The sequence below is a fragment of the Eucyclogobius newberryi genome, unplaced genomic scaffold (genome assembly GCF_026437365.1).
Source record: "Eucyclogobius newberryi isolate DKJ021-1_F unplaced genomic scaffold, fEucNew1.0.hap1 SCAF_6, whole genome shotgun sequence".
Lineage (NCBI taxonomy): Eukaryota > Metazoa > Chordata > Actinopteri > Gobiiformes > Gobiidae > Eucyclogobius > Eucyclogobius newberryi.
Window position 1 is genome coordinate 17,127,879 of NW_027316278.1, and position 27,934 is coordinate 17,155,812.

Genomic DNA, 27,934 nt, shown 5'->3' on the forward strand with positions numbered 1-27,934 from the left:
CTCGGACTCTGAGGACCTCAGGGACCGGCCTCCTGCTGGTGCCCAGAGTCAGGACAAAACATGGGGAATCTGCGTTTCAGTTTTATGCAGCTAAAATCTGGAACAGTCTTCCTGAAGATGTGAGACAGGCTTCTACTCTGACAATGTTCAAATCTAAGCTAAAAACAGTTTTGTTTAGCTGCGCATATGACTGAAAGGATTTTTTCTTTGCACTCTTCTCTTTTGTTTGTGATTTTATTAGTTTAGAAAATCAGTTGGATTGATAATTTTTAATTTAGTTAATTTTATTGTAGTTAATTTTTATCTTTGCACTCTTCTCTTTTGTTTGTGATTTTATTAGTTTAGAAAATCAGTTGGATTGATAATTTTTTATTTAGTTAATTTTATTGTATTTCTGTAATTTCTTTGTGATTTGAATGCATTTTTCCTGCTGTGTGAAGCACTTTGAATTGCCTTGTGTATGAAATGTGCTCTACAAATAAACTTGCCTTGCCTTGCCTTGCCTAGAGCTGGGAATCACAGGGTCCCTCACGATGCGGTACACGATGCAGTGCTCACGATGCGATAAAATCACAATTTTGCGATTATGAATATTGCTCGTGATATTCTACAATATGTCACTTTAATACATTTTAACAACGTTTTTCTTTGTTAAAACCACAACATGCACTAATTAAATTTTAATAATCAAAACAAAATTGTAGTGTGGTCATAAAATAATTCGGGAAATTGTACCAAAAATGACTCATTGCGATACATCGATACCTCAGCCCACGATATTGATACCATATTACCAAATTTAGTATCATGATACAGTATCAATATTTCAGCACAGCACTAGTGTTGTAATCTGCAAGTAGAATCATCTGTTACATAAAACCATTTGCGCAGTTTTTCGAATTATTGTGGCGTACTATGCAGTTATCTCTCTGGACTTTGGGAATGGCACAAGAACTGCATTGGTTTGAGACATTTTGTATCTGTTTTCTTGTCATTGCAGCACGTTTTCAACTAAAACGTTTGTTCTTGATGTTAGTTTAATGGAGGAAATGAAATGACATAAAAACTGGTTCACTGCAAAAACCAATGCACCGCATATGCAGACATACTGGCTAAAGGGAAATTAGATTACAACATGAAGTATTTTTAAAGCATGTCGTTGGCATGATCTAGACCCAAGCGTATGGGCTGATTACGGTTTGGTTCAGCTTTAATCAGCGTTTCCTCTTTTTGACAGCAACAGGAACCAAGAAGAATTGGCTGATGAATTTCCCCAAATGTTTTCCCCATATCTAAAGTACTTTCCCATCCACAAGACAAAATAATAGGCTTTCCTTCTCTTTTAGATGTGCCCCTCCCATCGTTAACTGGTGTGTCATGTTCTCCAATTGGTACTGCTATGGCACAGCACACTTGCACCGAGCTGTAACTATGAATAATCCCTCATTGGTCTAGTTACAGTCTTTGTAGCTGTCCCAAACTTCGAGCGTGTTGGGTCAGGAAGCCAAATTTGTATCCATTTATTTGCACGTTTTTGGTGCAACAAATCACATGTGTATTCAACCCAAAAAACGAAATCGAATACAATCTGGATATGATCAGGATTTTCACATTAAGCGTGTTCTTTTATTGCATTCCTCCATTGGTAATATACACACAATCCTGGAGAGCATAAAGGCTTGACATCCGTCTGACTCTTATATAACGTTGGTTTGTTTTGCATTAGAGTGGTTTTAAATGTACAGAGTTGGAGGCTTCAGCTGCTGTACCTCAGAAGCTCTAAAGCATCCAGGGCTGTCGGGTATATTCCTCTGAGATTGTTTCACAGCGGGAGACGACGTGGATCTACGTACACTTTTGTCCGGCACTGACGCATGCTCTTCTGAGTCTGCCGTTATTATTCCTGTTTTATCTTGGGAGCGGAGAATCCACAATGAGCGTTTCTGGTAAAGTCTTCTCGGCATGCACTCCTAATCTGCCCACTCTCAAAAGAAGAAAATGGGACTTGATTGAGAACAGACACACTGCTCAAAGACTTGTCTGAATTAGAAGCGGGTGCTGGCCAATCTTTGACTTCATCATGTTGGTGGTGGTGTTGAGCCATACTCTGACGGATGCATCGCTCAAAGTAACTCTACTCGAGTGTTGGAAATAAGTGTTCAGCAGCTCGCAATCCTCATTTCCTTAAACGAAGAAAGGGATATTGTTGGTTAGAATTCACATTTTGGCATTTATGTTTTATTTATTTATGTATTTATTTATTCAAATGTGACGCAAACCTTTTTTTTTTCTGTACTTTATTACTTTCTGCTGCTACAGGTAAATTTAACTAAAGTACAAAAGTGAAGGTGCTGTATTATTTTTACTTTTTCATTTGAGAGCAGGTATCTGTAGTTTCTACTTCACTACATTTATCAAACTGAAGAGTACAAATCAGTTTCTTATGGTTTGACACCTGCTGCAATGGTTGTGGTTCTTTTTAGCATGTTTATTGTGACATTCTGCGTAAAGCTTTTGAGTTCATGTCCTGGGTTTGCGCGAACAAAGCTATGTATCTAAAACAAACAATTACATGAAAGATATTACATTAATTTGACCAATCTTGACTGCAGGCCAGGAAAACACAATTTCAGCTGATCTCTCGATGGCGGATAACTTTCAAAAGTGAAGCAAACATAAACGATGTTACTTTTTTGGGTTGTTATTGTGTTATGGTTTTGTGTAGGTGCTTTTCAGTTCAATGCCAGACAGCACAATTTGTTTTTAGGGATTCCTGACAGTAAAAGTGTCTGAGGTGAGTTATGTGCAGCTCAGACTCTGACCAGGTGTACCTGGGGTCACTCTCACTGCTGTTGGCATCGCACACTCAGTCATAATTACATTTATGCAACATTAACCTTTGGATACCTTTTGACTGGTCTGTCTGCCCTTTGGCTCAATAAAATACCCACTGACACAAACGCTGAGGTTGACAAATGAGGGTTAAAAAAAAATCTATGGCGCCCTCTGCTGGCTTGAAACTGTTTTTAAAGACCTTGCAGGCTCCCTTTCACAATGGAGTAAACTTTATACACAAACATTATAATATCATTTAAGAAAAATAATAACAATTAAACAGCAGATAGAAGTAAGCACTATGAAAACTTAGACCTAATCATCATATCTGAGTGTCATCTTCGAGCTGTGGTTTTGATGCTGGAGTCAGCTGGTGCTGTGATTGTTGGAGCGATTTGCGCTGGCAGCCGTCTCAGAGGAATGCTGGGTGGGACTCATGCACTTGTGTTGTTTTTCAAATGCACCAAATCAAAAAAAATATGATCCCTTCAATAAAACGTCTCCTGTAACAAATGTGGGTATAGAGGACAAAATGTATACGATACGTAGTTGTTACTGTCCATGGATTAATCTTGCATTAATCAACTGCCACATCACTGCTTTCCCCTGCTGAAAAACTGGAAATGTATCTGTATCTTTTTGATTTTAGTTGTTTGATATGAAGTGTGAGTATTTTTGCCTTACTTTGAGTATGGTTTGATTTTACAGGAGTTGTCTCCAGACTACAGACGCAGCTCTCTGTCCAGTCGAACTCCCACTCCTCCAGGGCGATACTCCCCTCACAGCCCCACTGACCGAGATGTGATCAATCAGCCGCCCCGCAGGTAATCATCCCTCGGCACAACATTACAATACAAAGGCATAAAAGGCAAATTATAGCACACAGTGGTATTTATATGTATCAGGGTTTCCCAAAAATATCTGTCCGGAACCCTTAAAACAAGGACTCATTTGGGAGGGACACAGAAAAAGTGTTTACTTGTCGTTTTTATTGTATAATTTGACCTTATTCCTCTCATATTTACAGTCCTCAAATTTAATTTGAACAAATGGTGTTTTTAATGTTTTGTCATCTTGTCACCTTCCCATTTTGTTAACCACTGGATTACACAATATAAACTATTATAAAAGGTAAAGGTGTAAAACTTTTAGAGATGTGTTTCTGTAACATCCACAGTCTGTGAATCAGAAACATCTGTCAGAAACTCAGAGACTTCCCTTTCCTGTGTTACTACTGCGACCCAATAATTAGCATTTTAAACTTTAAAAATTAAGTGTCTCAATTTGTCCAACCAGTGCCCTTTGTGATATTTGTGCAGCTGACGTGGGCTAATTGAGCCGTTTGCAGCTGCACTTTTGTTCCAGACATTACAATTATGTTTAGAGCTTTCAGGAAACGGTCTGTTGCGTTTCCCACCTGCAGTGTTCTTTGCTGATGAGGTGACGGTCCGGCCTGCTCATGTGACACACGCTGCATGTTTTCAATTTACTCAATCTTTGTGTGTGTTTTCATTCTTACCACATTTACTTTGCCAAAGTAAAAAGTCTGAAGGACATTGGGCAAATTGATCTAAATACAGTTTCATTGGTAGATTTGTCACATGGCACAGCTTTGATAAAGAGTCTAGGAGGAGATCTTGTGCCCAGAGACTAAAAGTAGGAGGCATTTCTTCACATAGCAAGAGTCTAATATTATATCTGTATAATATTTATTTAATTCCATTTCTCTGTTTATATAATGAATCTCTTACGTTTATACCTAGGCCTGTCACGATAATTACTATAGCAACTTATCATTCTGTAAATGAAAGCTGAAACTAAAATTTTTGGAACTATACATTTATTGTGCTTACCTTTTTCTTTTAAATAATAGGAACAGTTTTAGTTATTTTTTTGGTAATGTATGCAAATTTCAGCTGTAGCAAGTTGAATAATTACTATATTAGACTCACAAATGATACTTACTACTGAAGTGTTTCATTCTGCTCTTTATTTATTACAGCTCATGGCTGGCCTTTTTTTTCTTTTTTTACAATATAGTTCATTTGGAGTTTGATTTGCTGGGATTTTCCTGCTCTAAAGTCATTGTGTCAGTGGCAAAAAGTAGTTTCAATATTATCGTTTATCGTGCTCTTTTATGTATTAATAGATCACACAGAAATATTGGGTATCGCGACTGGCCTATCTATGCCCAGACTTAAACGCTCTGTGCCCAGTCTGTTGGAGAGCCTGTGACGTCTCTATTCATAGCGGGATGGTTGACTTTGGCCCCAGTCTCCCTTTGGGAATGCGAGGCCTGTGATATGACGTGTCGCCAGCCACAGACAAATCCAAACACCACATTTTGCAGGAAAAGTCAGATTTCACTTCTCCCCCTAATTGGCCCCCCAGTCCCAGAGACCCCAGCCTGCACACAGAGCCTCTTCCAGCCTTCTTCCGACCAATCAGAGACTCAGAACCACCCACGCGCCGCCCCTTTGCACTGCCCAGCCAATCGAAGCGCACCCATAGGCACACCTTTCCAGTCGGTCTATTGTTTTTCTGTCCCGTCCGCTGTAGATAGAGAGAGGTGTGTGTTCTCCATCTGTGCATGTTAATAGTTCCCTCTCACACGCACGGAGGAGTGACCACAGTGTTTGGGACGAAAGAACAGTTCTAGTTCCTCTCTTGCTGAAGTAAGTATGGCTGGATTTGTGCGACCAGGATGTCCAGTTCTGTGTGTGGCGTGCTTTGTAGATACTGCTTTGAGAAAATGTGGTAAGAATTTAGCCTTGTGATGAGAGAATGTTTTGGCTTCTGCAAGTTGGAGTCTCCGCTGTCACTTTATCTTTTCTGTTGTGCTGCTTTTTCCAGTCTGGGCATAGAAACCACTAAGTTGTTTCTCAGATGCTGACCTTAATGCAAAAATATCTAAAAGCAATTTTTTCCCCCAAAGTTTGATATCAACTTTACAGCCACTTCATCAAATGCCTCCATTGCTGAAGTATTGTTTTCCCTGTGACCCTCACACACAGATTTGTTTTCTTCACGTTGGACCTGCACTTTCCATTTGTTTGGAGATTGCTTGTCAGAGGGAGACTTTGAACAAGACGAAAAGTGATTGCTCAGGGTGGAGGGAGCACTTTCAAGTCTGGTTTCAATTTAAACCATGTTCGATGGTAAAAAAGGGGGGGAAAGGCTGACGTTACTGTACATGTATCGCCTGTGCTTTTGTCTGTTTTGCTCATCTTTATCAGAAAGGAAATGTCAATAAGTCTGACCTCCAAGTTTCTGCCTAACAAAACAACACACTGACACTTTTCTTGAGGCCATCATCTGCCTCTTGACTCTTGAGTATTTTATGCCTTGATTTTGCTTCCTCTGTCCGTTACACCAGATGGGTTTGGGTTAGACATGCACCGCTTGCTGTCGTTCAGCATGTAAAAGTCCAGTTCTGTCTTTAGTAAACTGTAATTATCACCTATTTACAAAGCACATGTGCCCAGCTTCAACACTTTAATACATCCATCTCCAGAGTGCGCTTTACAGCACAGGTGTGGGCCTCAAGTAAAATATTTTTGCCATTCTTTGCTGAAATTCTGATGACAGGCGAGACACTCAGTCAGTTTGAGTTGACACTTTATTTTTCTCTTCTGGCTCAGGTGTGGTTGAGGCCTGTTACCTGTGGCCAACTCTTGTTACCTGACAGACCAGTTTGTACTAATGGCAAACGCTCAGCAGCTGCCTCCCAGACAGACTGACATGAGAGCACTTTTATCTATTGAAAACACGCCTGCACTGCTCCTTTAACCACACGAAGTTTAGCCGAAGCACTAAAAGTAACAACTTCCCTGCCACATGCACTACTTGCACTAGTTTGTAAATGTGCTAATTGCAGACTAAGTTCAAAGGCGACTCTAGTGTGTTTACTTTGCACGTGACAAAAAGAAAGCTATTGATACTTTTATGTGACCTACTGTAAAGTGAGAGACAAGAGCAGGACAAGAGCAGGACAAGAGCAGGACAAGAGCAGGACAAGAGCAGGACTAGAGCAGGACTAGAGCAGGACTAGAGCAGGACAAGAGCAGGACAAGAGCAGGACAAGAGCAGGACAAGAGCAGGACAAGAGCAGGACAAGAGCAGGACAAGAGCAGGACAAGAGCAGGACTAGAGCAGGACTAGAGCAGGACTAGAGCAGGACTAGAGCAGGACTAGAGCAGGACTAGAGCAGGACTAGAGCAGGACTAGAGCAGGACTAGAGCAGGACTAGTGCAGGACTAGAGCAGGACTAGAGCAGGACTAGAGCAGGACAAGACCTAAAAAAAAAAAAAAAAAAAAAAAAAACTTAAACCAGGACCTAACCTAAAACTAAACTAGACCAAGACCAGGATTTAAACCTAAACCAGGACTAAACCTGAATAGACCAGGACCAGAATTGGATCTAAACTAGGACTTGACCAGGACCCCACCAAAACCCCCCCTGGTCTAAAGTGGACTTTAATCAAAGCGGGATTAACACATTGATAGCATCATGATATTAACTGTACTGTCAAATGTTCATATTTTGAGAACCATTGCCTTTCACACTCTACTAAAGGCTTTTGTAGATTCTCTCTTTTCCTTTTTATATTTGATGCCTCATATTTCATAATTCACAAAGTATGTGGACAGTGGCACATGGATTCTGACTGGACGGTGACCTTCTTGTGGCTGGGGCCCTGAACAGTCTGAGACACGCACATTGACCCTTCCTGCGTGATTGTATTTAATTAAACGCATGTGTTCCTAATGTAATCACTATTTAATCATGTCATTATAGAACTTCCTGTGACGTGTGTGTGTTTTGCTCTTTTGGTTACAGCACTTCGGGCCCTGACGTTGCCATGCAGAGGTTTGACAAAGACTCCGAGGTGTACAAAATGATCCAAGAGAACAAGGAGTCTCGCACTGCGCCTCGACAATCCAACACCTTCAAAATGTTGACAGAAGTGCTCGAGGCTGATGAGAAAGGTGGGCTTTAGTTTGTCTGCCCATTATTTAAACATACTACTGTCTAATACAACTAAAATGTTATTAGCAATGTATTAGCGGTCATAATTTATTTTCATCACTTTTTTTGCTGCAGCCAATCATAAATCTGGGGTCAATACTATACAGTTTCTCGTTAATTACTTAATGTATTGTGGCTTAAAACATGCCCACTCCGCTCTCTGTATCTGCATCACTTTGATTGGATTGAGAGCGAATGAATCAAGATAAGACCAGCATTCCTTCATGACACAGTTGATCAATGAGTGAAAATCAATCAGAGACATTTTGCTCCTGTCTGAACCCCCCTTTCCCACCTCCTTTTCTTTTTTTAGAGGCCGTGTTGATGTTCCCAGGAAATCTTTCTCCAAACCGGCCCAAAACCAGCCTGTTGCCGGGAGTCAACAAGCTGCGCAACTGTGAGAAGTGTGGCACCAGCATTGTGTAAGTTTAAGGCACGGTGTATTTGACCTTTCATCCATTGGTAACACTTATATTATTATTATTATCTTATATCTACTGCTGGTGCAAAGTGACGACGTACAAAGGTAAAAGTAAAGTACTTGTGTCAAATTTGTAGGTATCTGTAAGTGAAATATTTTACTTCATTCACTACATTTGAGAGCATCTGTACTTTCTATTACACTACATTTTTGAACTGGATTAAAAGGTAAATTGTAAATGTTAAAAAGTGAAGGTGCCTGAAATGACTGAGGGGTTTATTTTCACATCTCAACTTTGAGTAAACAAAAGTGTACGCATTAAAACTGCAGAACATAGATTTTGTTGTTTCAGTTGAACAATAATCAGCACAATTTTAAAATCCAAATTATCAAAATAATCCAAATAACTATTTTTATTTAATTTAATGTTTAAAGTGGGTACTTCAATGCTTTTATTTTAATGTCATGCATTTACTTTTGTATTTTTTGTTCCTGTATCTGTACTTTTACTCAAGTGTCAAAATTGAGTACTTCTTCCACCACTGACAACTACACTTTTGATAGCCTTAATTCCTAACCCCTGAACAAGGTAGTTACTAAGCTTGAATCATTCTTAATAAACTATTAGTTCTTTATGAATTGCGTCTATGTTTAATATTTTTAAGGATAATTAAGGTGTAATTATTATAACTTGGTACCCACCCATTCACTCTGTTGTAGTTAGTTTAAATGTAAAAATGTCTGTTTGTCTGCTGCTAATTCGAGTTGAAAATGAAGGCCCTCCTTTTTATTCTTGTACTTAGTGGCAGAAGCTCACTAACCCAATGGTTTCTAGTTGCATTTCTGTCATTTTGAAATGGGTTGATGAGACATAAAATACTTAATGCTTACTATAATCGGGTGCAGACAGCGTGCAGCCGTCTTATTTTGGTCATAAAGTGCTGCTGTACCAAAGACACTTTGGTGGAAAACACAAAATTTACTAATTTACAACAACAAAAAAGTGTTCATTCAAAAGTATTCTGACACTATAGTATGATACATGTTTCACCAGCAGTTTATCCTTCCATGGCTCTTGTCTTTTCTTGTTTTGTATTGATTTTTTCTCATACATTTCTTTGGCCGTTTACATGCTGGTAAACAAACATGGCAGATTTATTCTATTAATAGTCGTCTTTGGTGCTCCAATGTGATATTCTCTCTGGTATCTCCACAGGACACAGGCTGTGCGCATCACAGATGATGTGTTTTACCACGCTGCGTGCTACACCTGCACAGACTGTGGGCTGAACCTGCGGATGAGGGGGCACTTCTGGGTCGAGGATGTGATGTACTGTGAGAAACACGCCAACGAGCGGTACCATGGGCCCCGTCCATCTCCTTAATACTGAGCTCTTACACGGCCACATGAGGGTTCAGCCTAAACTGAACTGAGGACCTTTGGGCATAAGGGGGGACTGTCAATGACACGCCAGTGGAGTTTCTTTCTTGATCACTTTATTTTGCTGTATTGTATTATGACTTTTCTTGCAAACTATTAATTTTATATGGCCCAGTCTATCTATGGGTTTCAGAGTGAAATAAATGACAATTAAAATGCAAAACAAAATATTCTATCTTTTGAATGGTGAAAAGTACTTAAAATGGCACCTGTAAACGGGAAGCTGAAATCCATTAATACAGTTCATACTTCTCTCTTTCTCTATTGGTGCAAAATGTCTGCATTTTGCAGAACTTTGAACTGCAAGATGTTAAAAACAAATCTGTCAGGACTGGTCCCAAACCGTTTGAGGCTCTGATTAATGAAATGGAATTATTTGTAAATTAAATGGGACCAGACCTTATCTATTACATGCCATCAGAGCAGTGTTGTGTGGGGTGGTGGCTGTGAGATACATGCTTTTACATGCAGAGCTTTCAGAGCCTCGCATGCCTTCTCAGCAGCTGCACTTGTGTGTGAGCGTAAGTGAACTGGGTCCAAGTGAGAAAATACCTTTTCCTTCATTTTCTGCTTGAAAAGGCCAAACAAAGTTCGACTGTTTTTCTTATAAGTAAAACATTTCATATATATATTATAACATTTTATATATATATATATATATATATATATATATATATATATATATATATATATATATATATATATATATATATAATATATATTTATATATATATATATATAATATATAATATAATATAATATATAATATATATAATATATATATATATATATATATATATATATATATATATATATATATATATATATATATATATATATATATATATATATATATATATATATATATATATATAATATAATATAATATATATAATATAATATAATATAATATAATATAATATATATATATATATATATATATATAATATATATTTATATATATAATATATAATATAATATATAATATATATAATATATATATATATATATATATATATATATATATATATATATATATATATATATATATATATATATATATATATATATATATATATATATATATATATATATATATATATATATATATATATATATATATATATATATATATATATATACTGACTTGTGCTTATGAGGGACTTGTAAGATGTTCACTTGAGAAATACAGCTGTATTGTAATGAAAATGTATTTTGTATAGAAACCATGCATAACAGATGCACATTTATTGTGAGGTTGTTATGTTACAATACACATCGTCCAGTTCTTAGCAGTACTCTGAGGTGAACTTGTTCACATTAAATGTGGCACTTAATAAATTATATACAATTCTTGTGGTGTTGAATATGTCGTGTCATGTAAATGTAAAGTCACTCATTTCTCACAAGTCGTCCCCTGGTCCTGTCTAAACAGTAAACACATTAAACTCATGTCTCTGACTGTACAGAGGACTGTAATATGGCTAATATGGAGCTGCTGTGCTGTGGCCTCACTGTTAATGTCAAATGTCTCATGTGGAAAGAGGTCAAACACTTAATGCTTCAAGAAGAAAGCTAATTTCTTATAACAAGGTGAATAAATTACCACAGTTGTTATTTTCATATTCCTATCCACTGAGGCCTATTAAAAGGGCACATTTATTTTTCTTTCTGGTGAGTACATAAAGATGATGTAGCTGTTGGTAAAGAATGGACTGTTTTATAGGCTGCCAACAGAGGGCAGCAAAACCATAGACTGTCGCCTACTAAACCAGTCGAAACTCTGAACATGGTTATGCTACTGTGAAAAGAATTGTCGAGTTCTTTCCATAATCTAAACGTGGAATTAAAATTTAGCATCCATTTTCTATGGTGTTCTGCTGCGCCACTAGATGTCGCACTTTGCCCACTTTATGGAGGCTTCTTACTTTCCTTATCACGCTCAAACACCACAGTTATGTTCTAACTCTAGTGTCTTCTCTTCAGTGGCTCCATGTGTCATCAATATAAAATCTGGGTTATAGTCCATCACTTCACGTCTTGTCTGTATCTTACCTGAATGAGGTGCAGATGTGGAGAGCTGGAGAAACTCTTGTTTGGCTTCAGGAGCCGCTCAGGGCTCCTGGGTGCACCAAGAACCTTTTGGAACCGCGTTAACGTTTGTCTGGATGTGATTAAGTACAATTTGATATAATGTGTAGTTTGGGACGTGACATTTCAAATGGAAACTGCGCTCTCCAGATGAAAATGATTTGGGCCCGCGAAGACGGAGGGGGTGTTGTACTTGAAGCTTTATTTAACAGCTTGGATAAACAGCTCAGTGTTTCATTGCCGGGGCGATCGTCCATCCACTCCTTGTGCTTTCTTTCAATAATCACAGTGGCTCCAGAGCGCAGTATCGTGCACAGGAATAACAAACCCGAGCACAAGGCACCATTATATTACTGTCTGAGGTTCCCCCATCTTCATGTACATGTCAAACCCAATAGTTCCAGTCCCTTTTCAAGAGCAAATTCATTCACCTTCTCGTATTATGACATTCCTGTGCTGCTACTCAAATATCAAAACATATTTTAAACTTAGATCTGGGCAGCGCTGGATTTGGTGAATGTTCCAACCACAAACTGGCGGTTGGCAAATCAATGAAGGACAGACTTTGTAGGAAGTTTATATAGCAACAGTATTTTGAGATGCGCATAACTCAAATGGCCACAGGTCCAAAGTATTAAGCTCTTGGGTTTGAAGGACATTTTATGCCACTATAGAAATGTCATGTTCAAACAACACATTAAGCAGTTATTATCACAGACATTCCATTATAACTGTTCGCCACCAAACTAAACAAAAATGAACATAGGCAAGTAAAAAACAAATCTTAATCTGTTAAAGGAGACATAGCTTTTGTTTTTTTTCAGTACTTAGCATTGAACTGTAAGGATCAATAATAAGAAAAGTATTACATTTATTATTAACATTTCCTTAGACTTCCTGTTCCAAACTGCAGAACTTATAAGTTTAAGTCTCTTCATAGTGACATTTCACAATCAGAATGAGAATTAGACAGGGTTTATTGCCATTGTCAATTAACAGAATTCACAAACATAACTTGGTGATTTGGTGCAATTTAAAACAATGAACAATGAATAAGTCAAAAGAGAAACAATTGAAATCTACTATGGGATAATATTTCACCTTAACAGGCAGCAGATTCTTATTTACATACTTTTATTTTGGAAAAGTGACAGTTTAGAACCAAACACGAATCACTCGGGAGTCTTTAATGATTTAAAATGAGTGGGTGGGGATAGAGGGTGGGTTAAAACAGGACTTTTTTAAGCACTCAAGCCTCAGCTGCAGGACAATACAGGATTAACTCAAACATGTAGAGGAAACTGATGAGTCAAAATAAAAGTTAAAAGCTCATTACAGTGGCTTTTTCCTCATATTTGTCTCCTTTTAATACTTCTTTCTAGTTCTGCTCACACAAAGTGACAGAGCGGGGGGCTTGGTGCCGGTCACGTGACGTCCCGACTTGGATGCGTTAGGACCCTGGGACAGACGCGCACCCTCAGACGGAATGGGCGCACTTGGGCTGTAGTTTCTGTCTCAGTGGACGGCGGTGTGACAGAGACAGTGGTGAGGGGGAAAAGCACTAGTTTAGGAACGCACATCCTGGGACAGTGAGAGAACAATTCTGCTTTCTGTCCACGTCTTCTCCCGTGAACGCCTTTTGAGAGATTTTGAGGAGAAAAGGGACCTTGGGTGTTTGCGACGCGACTGTCAGAAGTTTTGTCCACTCTTAAGGGACTTTTGGATGGGAGTTGAGAGTCGCGGGATCACTTTCTGAGAAGTAAAAAGTGTCAGTGCGTGAGCTGGATGTGAGTTTGTTACACTTTTTATTTGTGATCGGAGAGGAGCGCGTGCACTGCTGCGACATAACGGTGCCGTGGGAGTAGCTCCGAGTTCCAGGCTGGAGATATGGGATGATGACCGGAGGAGGGGGTGCAGCTGAGGTGTCATCCAGCCCGAGGACAATGTGTGGCATCCCCGCGCGCCTGGTGCTGATGCTGCTCCTCTACGCGCTGCCTCTGGAGCTCGGCCGGTCACAGGGCGTTTGTCCCGGGCCCATCGCCTCCACCGGCGGCTGCAGCTGCACGGACGAGCGCTCCAAGGGCCACGGGGTCCAGGTGCTGGGGAGAAGAGTGAGCTGCAGCAAAGAGGAGCTGTCTGAGCCTCCAGAGCCCAGTCTGCTGCCCAACAGAACCGTCACTCTGTAAGTCCAAATACACAGTTTATGTATTTCTCCATTAGCTTCTATTTGGGGATTTGTTTATTCATAGGCTACTCTTAAACCCAAATGTGGCCTCAGTCAGTAAGTCTGCTGTGTTAAAAGTTTCACTAAACTTGAAAACGTAAAAAACAAACAAATAATCTGTTAAAACCAAACAAATAATGGATTAAAAAAATGCTATTGTCAGTGTGCAAAACAGAATATTATCCTGCTTAGGTGATATGGTGTACTATAAAACAATGAATAATGGTGTCCAATGTAAACAGTCTTTTGTTTGTTTGCTTATTTCTCCTTATGAGTTCTGTGATATTTGGTTTGTGATTTGTGAACACTGCACGTATCAGGACTTCAGTGTCCTCCCTGCAGATCTGTGACCTCATGGTCTCAGTTTTAACTGTACTCAGGACTTGTTGCAGTAATTTGACTTGTTGGGTCAGAAGTTTACATCTTGATCTAGTTTTGAGTGAAGCAGGGCTGTGTGTCTCCTCTTTGTACGACTTTGGGAGAGATCAGTGCGAGGGCAGGCCACTGTACTCGTCATTTTGGTCCTGCCTCTTTGACACAACTCTGTCACTTTAAATTTCACTCACTATTTGTCCCACCATTGCTACTTTCTCTCTGTGCAGAGTGTTTACAAAAGTAGAAAGAAAACAAATGTAACTCTTAAGCTCTTTGTCCTTGACTTGCTTCTGTCAAAAAAAAACAAAAAAACAAAATCCCATTTCCAATTTGTGTGTTTCTACAACTTTCAATGTATCTTCATTGATTTGCTCTGTAAATCTTCTGTTGTCATTTTCACTTGGCCGAGGCTTTACACCGGATGCCCTTCCTGTTTGGGACTGACGCAGATGACGTACTGTGAGCCTCTGGATTCATTCATATACTGACTTATTCAACTTTATCAATAGAGATTTACACATTAGCTTCATCATTAGCAGCATTAGCCAAAATACATCAATGGCTGCAATAAATACACTATCTCTCAGTGACACATATTTCTGGGTGGTGTTTTCTCACTGGAATTTAATTTTGTCATCACTTTGGTTTGCAGCTGCTCTGACTTTAGCCAGTTCCCACACAGTGTCACATACTTGATGCTTCGTCTTTAGGTGGGAGTACAACAGAACGATACATTCTCAAAACACATTGGCCTTCACAAAGTCTCCCTACGGATCAGGCATCTGAGGTAAAGTGGTGAGATTTGCCCTGGAGAGCCAGCCTGATACCACTTATAGACCCTTATGTGTCTTTCATAATAACACCAGGATAAACATCTGGCAAACACATTGCATTGGGAGCACGGCAGAACATCCAAATGGGTTTGATGATGTAGTTTATTAAAAATGGCCTTTCATTCATGCTCTGATGTCCGCCATTTTCTTTACCTAGATTATTTCTCTTCCCCAAAAAGTTTCCCCATGCAGCGCTTTTGTTGTAGCATTCTGCATTAGCTCCAGATGTGGAATGTGGGAAGCAGCGCTGATATTCCTGTTATTCCTGACATTCCGGCATCAGGCCGCAGACACCGTCCCAAACCGTCCTGTGGCGGTCGACACCTGGGACCTGCCCTTGTGCTGGATCTGTGGTCATAGCTGCCTCTGCTCTGCTCCTCTGTGTATTCGTGACGACTGGGGTCCGTGCAAGACACAGGCCCAGGCTTCCGGGCGGCTGCTCAGTGTAATGCACAACAGCTGGCCCCTGTGAACATTCCAGCTGAGGCCCCTTAGCCTCATGGGAAATCCCAACGGGGTTTTGTTTATTAAAACTATTAGTTAGCATGTTTGTTGTTCCTGCCAGGCAAAAAGCAGCAACCAGTTGCTCCTATATTCTCACCTTTTCTGCGCTTCCAATGGCTCTTGGCTTAAGTGAATGTGCAACTCACTGCGTAGTTATTGTGTGTTGCAATCGTTTTACGTTTTTTATACGCACCAAGCACTACCTCAAGATCTTAAATCCAGAAACAAAGGTATTGTTTAATAAGAATCAGCCAAAAAAGGTCCTCATTAAAAAGTCAGAATCAGGGTTGAACTTCTGAACCAGGTGAACAATAAGTAAAAACCAAGATGAGACAACCCAAAATCTGGAGACTAAACTAAACCAGAACAAAATAAAGCTTTTACAGGACTAAACCAGCTCCAAATGAACAAAAGCAAAGTAAATTAGGTTGAAAACCCCAACACCTATGGCGCTATTGTCCAGTGTGAATTTCTTGGTCCTCATCTTCATTCTTGCTCCCCTTTCTGCCCCCTTCTATCATGAGTTCATCCACACGCAGTAACTCTCAACCTAAATATTTAGTCGTCTTGGTTGGAAACTGCCATGTCCAAACTCTTTCCAGATGTGAGCCTGCGCACAGCCTTGTGTTTAGGGCTAATTATGCACAGCCCGCGGAGCTGAATCACGGAGAGAGGAAGGGGAAGGGAGCAACCGATAAGAGTGTGAAAGTTAGAAAAAAAGAAGTGGGATTTTAATGAAGGAAATACTTAAGGAAGTCAGGAGAGGAGGCAGGAGAATTGGTTAGGGAACAAAGAGAGGGAACGAGGATGGAGGAGACGTTTGGCAGGCGCTTCAGAGAGATGTGCCCCCTGAGACTGAAAACTCCCCACAGCTTCACCAGACGAGGAGCACAGCAGCGCAACATTCAAATCCTGGGAAAACCTGAAGATATGAAAACTTTCAGAAGATGGACTACTTTTTAATGACCTTTTTTAACCATAAGTTTTCACAATTTGAAACCAATGGCAATACATGACATGGAAACAGGATTTCTTCAGCGGGGGAAGAAGCACTCAATAAAAGTTTCACATAAAACATCTCAAATTAAAAGTTTTTCACATCGATTTTGTGAAAAGTTTAAGCATTAAATGTTGTACTTTTAAAATAAAGAATAGTAACAATAGTTCCTCATTTGTGTTTGTTTGCTCGTAGAACTTGAACTCAAAAGCTTTACGCATGAAACATTTTAGTCCAGTGTAAAACATGTCGTGGAGGAGAATGTACAGATCTCAAATGTAGTGACATCAAAGTATAAACTATCCTCTGTAAAATTTACTTCAGTAAAAATTTAGCAATCCGTACTGTACAATGCTTTAACATTTGTACTTATTTATTTTTTGCTGTTATAGGTAAATGAACTAAAGTACAGAAAAATGTGAATTCTCACTGCAGGATTTGATAAATACACACATACAACACAATTGTGTAAGTTGTCACTTACTCAAACATATTATGTTTTACAACATTTTAAAATCAATTTAAATGATAGAGATTTGTACAACGATTAGCATTCAGTCTTCATGTATGTACAGGATATGTTATAGATTAGTTTGATAAATGGATTGTGCAGAATGTGTTTCATCCCACAGATCGTTCACAGTGATGTTTGCTCGGTGTCACTGACTTTAAGGCCACTCGAGCCCTGGGCTTGGCCGATGCCCCTTTGTCAAAAATAGCTGCAGTGAGGACTGGACATTTGTTTGAAACATTGTTGTAGTTGAGCCAGAAATGGCAGGGATGCAATGCCAGACACGACTGTAAACAGCAGAGAAAGCTATTCAGCAGCTTTGTAGTGGCAGAAGTTGTGTGGGTAGAACTTCTCTGAAGGGTCCATCTTTTCTACATGATGTTACTGTTTGTAGTCTGGAGTAAAGGCCTGTCTCATCTTCAGCACGCCGTAAACAACATAGCACTAATTTCCTTTTTATTTGTCATTTATAAAACATAATAACTCAAATAAGTGTCAGTTATAGTTTCTTATCGAGCTACTCCCACTTTATTGCTGCTCTCATCTTGATTATGTGTGTCCAATGGCGCCGGCAGGAAACTGAACCTCTTTGAAGATAACCAACTTTTGTCATATTTATCTTACCACAAACGATCAGTTATTCATCTGGACCACTACCAAAAAGTCTGTTTTTTTTATGGGTTGCTACTATCTCATCTCTGTCAGGAGCGAATCACACCACCAGTATTATCTATTGACCAGTGAGTCTTTAATCGACGGTCTTATCTTCTGCGTCTCATGCTGCTTGTCAGATGTGGCACGAGCGGAGAAAAGCCAAAGAGCGCAGCCAGATGTGTCAGCGGTTTACGTTTGGGCCGGGAAGGACTTTCAATGCAACGTCTAGAATCTTATCAGCGGTGGATTATGGTGAATTTATGTATGTGATTGTAGGTGTTGAGAGTGGAGAGTAGAGTGCGCTGGCCCCTCCTCCACACAGGTTGGGTGGGGCAGCGGTCAGCAATAAATCAAAAAAGCAAACAAAAGCATGACATGTGATCTTGGAGCTTTCCACCCAGCTGCAGCACCTGCCCATGCCACACAAGCCCAGGGTTTTGTTATAAGTCAGAGAAACTGGACATCTCTCAGTAACTAGTGAAAGTACATATCACTTTATCACCTCATTAAGTTTGTAGATTAAGAGTTAGAACATTTTTAGGAAAAGGAGGATATCTGTGTTGTCTTTGTAATGTCATTCCTCCCAGAGGGTTTGTATTATTATGATAGTTTTTCCTTTTGCTGTGCTTTGTCTTATCTTTCTCCAGAAATGTCTGACTCTGAGTTTCCTTTGCCAGAACTTCCCCCTTCCTCAGCGCTGACCGCGGCTGGCCCTCAGGTTCCTGTCCGGGTCAACAGCAATACAGAGATAATGGGTTTTTCACTGGAATCCAGTCAAATGTATAACTTTATTTCAGTCTTAAACAGTTATTAAATCCTTAATTCACTTGTGTAAGCTGGTGTAGAGAAAATGTGGGAATCCTGTGATTACTACATGTAAGTAGTGCTTGCAGCTTTGGCAGTACTTCTTGAAGTAGCTGCCGCCCTTGTAGAGTTGAAGCAAAGCAATGCTTTAAGCTCGGAGTTTAATGCAGTTTGATGTAGTTTCTTCATTATCGGACAGTAGGTCTTCTGATCAGACTTGACTTTTTTTTCAATTATGTGCAGCATGTTCCAAGTATTTGTCACTAAAATAACTGCTTATATAAAGGTGCTATATGAATGTGGTGTGTGAGTGACTGAAGGTGGTCAGAGGGGTTATGACTTCCATCAGTCTCGGGGCAGCTGTGGCTGCCGCAGAACATAAACCCCCTCTGAGAGTGGAGAGTTAATAATACATGAAGTTTTAAGTATTTAAGTTTGAGGACCTGGAAAAACATTAGACCTAATTGTCAGTAAGATTTGATTCAGCAAATATCAGCTCAGTCCATTACCAGCAGGTTACAAGCCTCACACTGCTCAGAAACATTTATTATGTGCTTACTGTAACATATGACCACAAAGTATTAACAGTCCGCCCCAATCATATTTTATTTCATTCCTCTGGCTATAAATATGAGACGGTTCAAAGCAACTGGGACAGATGTGAAGATTTACAATATGTATTTAATAAACTGTGTTGATGGAACCATAAACCATAAACTGTAGCTGCTGTGTTAAGCAGCAGTAGCTAAATGAACTGACTGTTGCATTATGAGCTTTATCCATTTCCACTACAATGTACTCGAAATGACTGCAGTAGTTATACAAACAGTACAAGTACAATTTATATGATCATTCAAGTCTCTGCCTGTAGTATTTGTGGCAGCTTTTTGCTCTTTATCATTTCTCATGTGTGACTTTATGTTTATTTATTTTCCTCTCGCAGTAACAGCTGTAGTCATTGAATAGTGGTGTTACAACCAGCTTGGTGTTACAACAACCAGAGGAAGGGAAGTGACACAAAAAGATGTGAAAATTAAGTTTTTTAACATTACAAGGAAGATTCTCTGACTTAAGGGACGGGAAAGTCACAGCCTGTAAGTGAAATAAAGGGGACGTATTAGGTCAAATTAACTTTTATAACCTGTATAACTATGTTACCACATATTCATCTTAGTCAAAGTTGTATTCTTATTGATTTATTCATGTTTGATAGTTGAGGTTCCGATTAGTTTCCATTAAATTAATGTCATTGCATGTAATTTCCCATGTGAGCGTGTTTCTTTAAAAAGGAACATCTTTTATACAACATTTTAGATTGTAGAGTCCCATTCTGTTGCCAGAATCTCTGCAGTAACACAATGGGGAAAGTGTCTTGCTCAAGGGAACAAAAAGAGTTTGAACAATAAAGTAAACCTTAATCATAACCTTAGTTAGTACATTTGTGGCATTAGTGGTTAGTTGACGTATTAGTAAAATGTATAAATACATTTTCTCCATCGCCGGGCAACAGACATACAACATTTTCTCAGTTGCGTCCAAAAGCACCGTGAGAATATCTAGGGCAGAAACATTTTATCTGACCCTTTGTTAGAGCTGCCTGATTTTTCCCAGCAGCCTTTGCCCATGAACAGAAAACAGTGGGTAGTTTTGTGAGCGAACGGTGAGACAGTTTGAGGTGGGCATTCCACTAATTACCAAAGAAAAGGTTAAAAACATTGGCTTTTACAGCTCTTGTGTTTCTTCTTTTATTCAGTTTAAATACTGATTCATTATACCTGCAGTTTCTACATTCACTTTGATAAACTCAATGGGCTGAACAGTCGGAGTCTTTAATTCTTCCACCAGACTTTTCGAAAAATTCAAATAGAAAGGGTTTACGGACACGACAGGGTAAAGAATGTCCATTATGTGGTTGTTTTCAGCCAATAAAAACACATTTAAATCTTAAAACTGTCCAAAGGATTTAATACTTTGGTGCTTTGTAAAGTTTCAGAAACAGATATTTAATAAAAGCTGATTTGCTCCCAGAAAGCTTTCAACTTTATTTGAGATATTTACAGAAAACTTTGTTCATTGTTTTATGTCGCACCTTAAACGCCGAAACAAGTTGCTATGTTTGCGAAATGTGTTCAATGACAATGGCAATAAACCTTTTCTGATTCTGATTCTGACCGTGTAGTAATTTACTCCCAAAACCTCGACTGTGGAGGTCAATTCACACTTAATTTGTCTTTAATTGCGTGGTAAATTGATTGTACCATTTAAAATCAAGGCTCAGAAAAAGAACATGACAAGAAAAATAATGCAGTCTTAGTTACAGTCGTACAAATAGTCAGGAGTGGTGCCTGTCAATCTATTCCTCAGAAAAGCCTTGATTATTTGTATTTAAAGGCACTTTCTCTGATTTTTACCATTTCAAAAAATAAGAGAAACAAAACTAGTTTGAAAAAGAGGTTTGATAGTTTTTCCTGGTTGAGAAGGAGGGTCTAAGGACAGGTGATGCTGGGATATTTGCTACTTTCCTATGAACATTGGTTAATCTGTGTTGCGACTGCTGTTGTGATTTCGGGCATTACAAAATAAATTGACTTGAATTGATCTAGTTAATTTTAAACCTTTAAACTCTCAGCTGTTCATATATATCGCTCTCTTACCTATAATCACTTTTCACAACTTTCAGAGGCTAGAGCGAGTTTTGCCGTGACGCTGAAGCCAACAACAACTTCATACTTTGCGGAGAAAAAAAGAAATGCTATAATTAAAGGAAAACAGCGCATTTTCCCCTTTTACAATATATCTGAACTCTGGCAAAACAGATTTAAATGTATTACTTTAACTTCTTTAAGTATTGACACACTTTATCAATTGGGAATGTTCATGTTATAAATTGTTTTCTATTAAAAAATGGTAAGTAATTGCAGCAGGAGCATAGTCAAAATGCATAGTTTACGTCAAAGTACTTTACAAAGAGTTAAAATATAAAAATTCACACAATTTCCACATTTCTAATGAATGCAAATAATAAACATTTATGACACTAAAATAAATGAAAGCAGGAATTCCTACATAACCTTGCTATAAGTTAGTGATAAGCAATATTAAAAATGATGAGTCTTAAGGCCTTATTTCAAAATGTGGATTTTTCTGGAAGGGAGTAATGATCTCTTTGTTTAGCAGTCTTTTATAAGCAGTAGATAGCCTAAATGACCTTTCCTGCCTGCCATATTCTGTATTTGTTGCATAAATAGGCTCATTTTGCGGACAGGGGCAGGGCGTGCATGACCACAACGCCCTTAAAATAGTCTTCAGTCCTCCTCCTCTGTAATTAGAGACATTTTAAAAAACCTGTATTTTAATTTTAGACCGTGCTTTTTGGCCCACTCAAGCGCGCACCCGCTCACACATGCAGACACACGCTTTCAGCATAAATAAATGTGAGCGGTCGCACACACGAAGCCACAAACCACAAAGCCAGCCTGGTAAAGCACAATGCCGGGCACTCTGTAATAAGTGGCTTTACGTATCAAATGCAGGCTGTTCTTCTCTGGCTCCAAGGCACAACGGCTAATGTGTTTCCCTATAAGCCATAAATCACTTCTTTTACGTTGTTTTGTCATTCATACTTGAACATTCGCGACATCTTTAATGTGGCGTCTTCTCACTTACACTCAATAATAATGATTTGGAAACTGATTAAATGTTTTGCGTGCCATTTCACGGCCCCGTAAGTGCGTAAATGAAGCAGACGCAGTATGTATCTTGCAAACTACAAGCCCTTTAGCGGAACAAAGGCAGCTTTCACATTTGGACGTAAAGTGCCTGTTGTCCTCAAGGGCATTTAGTCTCTCTCTTACGTTCATTTGTCTGCACCAACACAGGTTGTCAGGACAAGCACGGGGCACATGGGGGCTCGTACGGGACAGCAGCGTTTCCATGTTTGCACTGAGAAAGGGTTAAGTATTTCTGGTGCAGGACCCTTGTTTTTTGGTCTTCAGAGCTCTCATGAGGTTCTCGTAACAAAGGAGACACGGCCATCACCTACTCGAAGAGCGTCTTTCATCTCTTGTCTCGGTGAAAGTGTCCTCTGGAGACAAAAGCATGCGTGTATTAGAGGAGGTTTTACTCTCGACACCTGTCACTAGGAAAAATGTACGAAATTTGCTTTTGACATTCCTTAATAATGAATAAAGCAGACACACTACTGTCACAAAGACCAGATCCAGACCAGATGAAAATTTGCCTCAGATTAACAGTGTTTTGCATGAATCCACAATGTTTTTCAGTGTATATATTTTAAGATATACATTTGCTCTTTTTCTGATCTGATATTGGCTTGAATTGGTTTTAAATCTCAAGCATAGGCTGATATTTGATATATATAATAATAAAGCTTTATTTCAACACTTAAATGTGATGATGGCATTGCACAAATTATGTTTACGCTGCTCTCTTATGAGTTAAAAAAAAGGTTGCGGATGTCTAAAATTAACTTCTATTGATTATGTTTTCATTATCATACTTTTATTATGCAGAGCAGTGAGAGGTGTAGACTGTAAGTATGCTAATAGTCATTTTAAATCATATATTTTTGGTGAGAATTAGCAAAACCGACCCATATCGGCCCAAAAATGTCGGCAGAGCCCTCGGACCACGAGAGACCCTGATTGCAGAGATGTTCACAAGTCATAAACTGCAAATCCAAGTCTCAATTGCCAGTTTCTACATACAAATGTATACAAATCAGAAACTTTGAACTTTTGTTCCTATATTGAGATAAAAACCGGTCTCCAGACTTACCTCATCATCTTTGTATAGTCTTTATGTATTCTTGGCTGGCCAGGCAAAGTGTTATGAGTAATACAGCTATGTAAATGTACAGTACTAATCCATAGATGTGTAAGTCTAATGGGCAAATCATTTTGAACATTTTAAAATTGTCACTTAAAGGAATTAGATAGTTTTGTGCTGGTGTCTAAAAGTGAAAATGACTATATGTTGTGTGTAGCCATTTTACATGTATTTTGTTCTATAATAAATCCTGAATCTTAAAAAAGCGAGACAGCTCATTGCATTTCCACAGTCCTTCCTGAAATGATCATTTACTTTTCTCTGAACTATAAACACTCAAAAGTCTAGGTCTGGCCAAACCTCAGACAGAATTAAACAGCAAACATGTTATCTTCCCTCAAATGACACCACTCTTTTCTGGTGGTTGTGATTCTAAAACCTGGCAAAAACACCAGTATAGTTCACCAACAGAAGTACTTTCCTCTCTGTCCATACAATTGTACATACAATGGAAGTCAACTGGAGATGAGGAAGCAAAGCCAATTAATTGTGTAACATTAACTTGCATTTCTGTCATTTCTACTGTTGATTTGACATGGTATTTTGGTATTTTTCTCTTGTATTTACCATCTTGCCAATTGATCTTCACTACGTTATGATTTTACTGTCATCTTTCTGCAAATTTGACACAGTAACGTTCAATATTTCTCGGTCTATGACGTAGTGCACTGTGTAATGTGTTTTCAGATGCATTAATCCTGGCATGTGTGTGTATTGAACAGTCCTGGAAAAAGCTGCTAACAGCCAAGCTACAAATTAAAAGCCTGTTTAATCCATCTTTTCGGGTTGCACCGCAATATTTTGTTGTTCCAATACGTCTAACCTCATTACCTCCAGTGTTATGTGAATACAAAGAGAAACGTTGCCATGTCCACTTTAGTTTTCCACAATGAGCTGCCAGTGTGTTTGAAATGCAACCCTGGGAAAGTAAATAGGAGTGCAGAAAGGGAAAAAAACAATAAAAAACACATGAAGGGATACATTTTACACCAAGTTCCACCTCAGAAAATTGTCATTGCAGCTATAAATCTGTATTCAACAAGTGTAGTCAGGACAAAACTGGGACAAAAGCAGAAGTGAAATGCTAAACAGTCTCTAAACTAGGAGTAAAATGAGATAAAATCTGTTTAAAACCAACAGTATAAGTTCATATACACTGACACAAATGGTTCCAACACCAGACAATAGGACCATACCAGACTCAGCAGTGAAAGAAGTACACTGTTCTGTTACTTAAGTAAAAGTACAGATATGGGAGCAAAAACTAGGCAAGTAAAAGTAATATAATAAAAGTATCGCATACAAAAATAATTTTATGTCAAAATTTTGTAGTATCCATTTAAAAATGTTCTATTAGAGTAAAAAAAATTCACACCGATTTTACGAAAGTGTGTGATTAAGAATTGGGCAGATTTTTGGTCATTAGAGTAGTAATTCGAATCAATTTGCGAATTTTTTTACATTTTGGTTTGATTGTAGTACTCAGATACTTCTACTTTCTACTTTTCAGTCCAGTTCAAAAATGTAATGGAGTAGAAAGTACAGATACCTGCTCACAAATGTGGTGAAGTAAAAGTAAAAAGTATCCACTGTAAAACTGACTAAAGTACAGCACAGATAGCTAAACATTTTACTTAAGTACAGTATTACTTTTGTACTTTGATACTTCCCACCACTGACTACAAGAACAGCACCAAAACTGTACTTAAACAACTTCTTAATGAAACCAGTGTGAACACGTATGGCTCTATTGTAGACATAACAGTTTAATGTAAAAAGAGAATTATGTTGCTGATTTAATTACCTCCAAAGCAGAACGGCTTTCGCGCTCATTCACTGCTTGATAAAGGCCCTGCATTAGTAAGCCAGCACTAAATAAACCCGACTTAATTCAATAATGAGGTTTTGAGACCCTCTTAAAGAGTTAGTGGATTTATGGCACGTTACCAATCTCTTTCAAGGGTGGTCCTCCTGTGTAAAAGACCTATTCCAAGTTAAATGGTGTTTACACAGTGGCCGCTTGTTTTGACTCGTGACGCTGAACCTGCGCCTCTGTGTCTGCTGCCGGCCGGCCGGCCACTCAGCAGTCACGGACGGATTATCTTTTTTATAGTTCAAATTATGACAACTGTATGGACCATTCTGAAAGACAATTATTCAGGCAAAATTATCATCTTTTATTGATACCGTTTAAATTCAAGATGATATTTTATTGTGATTTTCAAACACATAAAAACAAGATACTGTTTTCGCAGAACCTCTCAAAGCAGTATAAAATGACACTGTGTTTTGTACTGAAATGTTGGATGTGAATAACATTGTTTAGTTTTTTATGTACAAAGCTATCTTTAAAAAATTGCCTTTGATTAAACATCACCTTTAAAGCATCGCAGTTCCCAAAGTGGGGATCGGGAAGATGATTTTTTTTTAAACTCTGAGACTGTATTTTTTACAGTTTTAGTGAAACTGTGCCCAATGCCACAACAAGCTACTAACATAAATGCAAAAAACTAAATTCTAAAGATTTACAACGTATCATTATAGATGTTTAATTCGTTTTACTGTGGGGGTCCAAAGTTTGAAAAGGCTATGACCCTCTGCACTAGAGCACAGACGCACTTTAGATATTCCTAACATTAACAGTGAAGTAAGAGTGCTTTTATGGGCCATACAGATGGAACAAGTTGCAACTTCGATTGAAGCTTTCCATATTTTTTCTGTAGAACATTTTAAATTCCTTTTAAGTAGCTTTTTAATTGCTTTAATACATTTTTAATTCCTTGTTTTTATTTATTCATTTGTCTTGTCTAACATAGTCATTGTGTTGTCTGTGCACTCGTAAACACTGGTCTTCTCACTTCTTTTCTGAAATGATCTTTATCTTAGTGAAGGTTCATTCTATTTTAATGCTTCTGATTTATGTCCTGTATTTTTCTGGATGTTTTTCACTATTATGGCCACAATAACCACAAGAGTTGAACAATATTGACTCCAAGAGTTTAGTTTGTTGCTTGTTTGTTCATTCTGGAAGGATAATGTGTTTTTACAATGTTTCAATTTTTTACTTGGCAGTGTCTGACAGTTTGTACACAGTAGTATTTGCTGAAGAAGTAGTAGTATAGTAGCAGTCCTGGTGGTAGGTAGTGTTATTACTTGCAGTTAGTGTTCAGTCTTTGTGGTACAAACAGGACTGTCTTTGCTTGGAGTGAGTGTGTTCCTGTCAGGGGGAAAGCGGAAGTACATGAGTGAGTTCCTGGGGTTTGTAACATGTTGTCGTGGCTCTGTGTGGCTCTCAAAGTCTTTGTGGCTTTAGGAAACAAATTAAGCAAACCAACAAAGTGAGTGGCATCACACAGAGCGGAGCGGCAGTGGTCTGGGACAGGAACAAGTGTCTTTCCCCTCTAAGACTCACAAAAACAGCCTGATTCATTCTTTTTTTTATCATATTTCAGCAGCCAATGCCCTTAAGCCGTCCTTAATTGTGTCCTCTTATGAACATTGCATAACAAACAGTAATTAATTTCCAGTACACGCTATATGCAAACAAAAGTTTAATTGTGTTTCTTAAGTAAAAGTACAGATAGAAAAACATTTAAAAAGTAAAAATGAAAAAGTAAAAGTATTCCACAATGATTTTCAGAACAGTTGAAGCATTATTTCCCCATGTGTGGACAATAAAGGATTATCTTATCTTATCTTATTAAAGGCAGTAGTTTTGATAAAGAATTGTGTAAACTGTAAAAATGACTTGAGTATGTATATCTACAACATTTGCCTTTACTAACTTTGTTACTTTCCACTCCCAACCAAGTCTCGTTTAAAAACCCATTTTTATTCTTGGGCATTTAACCAACCATGAATTGTTTGGTCCTCTGACCTTCCTTTATGATTCCATTTGATTTTTATCACTTTGAGTTGCTAAAAGGTGCTGTACAAATAAAGTTGGATTGGAACCAAATCAACCAAAGACCATAAAATCCACTATTTTGAATAAAAGCTATTACAAATATCTGTTTCTAGTGCAGTTGATGTGTCTCGTGCGTGATGGTGACTGAGTGTGTGTGTGTGTGTGTGTGTGTCTGTGTGGTCCTCCCATATGACCCTGTCCCTGTCTTTAGATCAACACATAAATGAATTAGATGACATGAGTGGCTGGGATCCTGGGGCCCGACATGTGGCCCTGCGTTTGTCCATTGATAAGACAGATTCAATCAGCCGTGCACTATCTTAGAGGCTCTTTGTGGTCTGAAAGGGTTAAGAGAGTGAGAGATGTTAAAGAGCTAACACAGATACAGACCGTATACTGTCTGGAGTAAATCAACACAGTCACGACAACAGAACAACAGAAAGGTCACTCTAGACATAAC

At 38.5% G+C, this 27,934-nt stretch overlaps 2 protein-coding genes across 4 annotated transcripts in view; both read left to right on the top strand.

Annotated features, from left to right (window-relative positions):
* Positions 1 to 9,853, top strand: part of pdlim2 (PDZ and LIM domain 2 (mystique)) — a 31,468-nt gene extending 21,615 nt beyond the window's left edge. For all 3 annotated transcript variants that reach the window (XM_072432890.1, XM_072432888.1, XM_072432889.1), the window contains exons 7-10: positions 3,544 to 3,659; positions 7,676 to 7,824; positions 8,178 to 8,286; positions 9,502 to 9,853. In XM_072432890.1, coding sequence (XP_072288991.1) covers positions 3,544 to 3,659; positions 7,676 to 7,824; positions 8,178 to 8,286; positions 9,502 to 9,670 — 543 coding nt within the window. In that variant the 3' untranslated portion in view covers positions 9,671 to 9,853. The remainder of the gene's footprint in view (positions 1 to 3,543; positions 3,660 to 7,675; positions 7,825 to 8,177; positions 8,287 to 9,501) is intronic.
* Positions 9,854 to 13,368: 3,515 nt separating this feature from the next.
* Positions 13,369 to 27,934, top strand: part of adgra2 (adhesion G protein-coupled receptor A2) — a 46,913-nt gene continuing 32,347 nt past the window's right edge. The window contains exon 1 of the mRNA XM_072432587.1: positions 13,369 to 13,999. Coding sequence (XP_072288688.1) covers positions 13,710 to 13,999 — 290 coding nt within the window. The 5' untranslated portion in view covers positions 13,369 to 13,709. The remainder of the gene's footprint in view (positions 14,000 to 27,934) is intronic.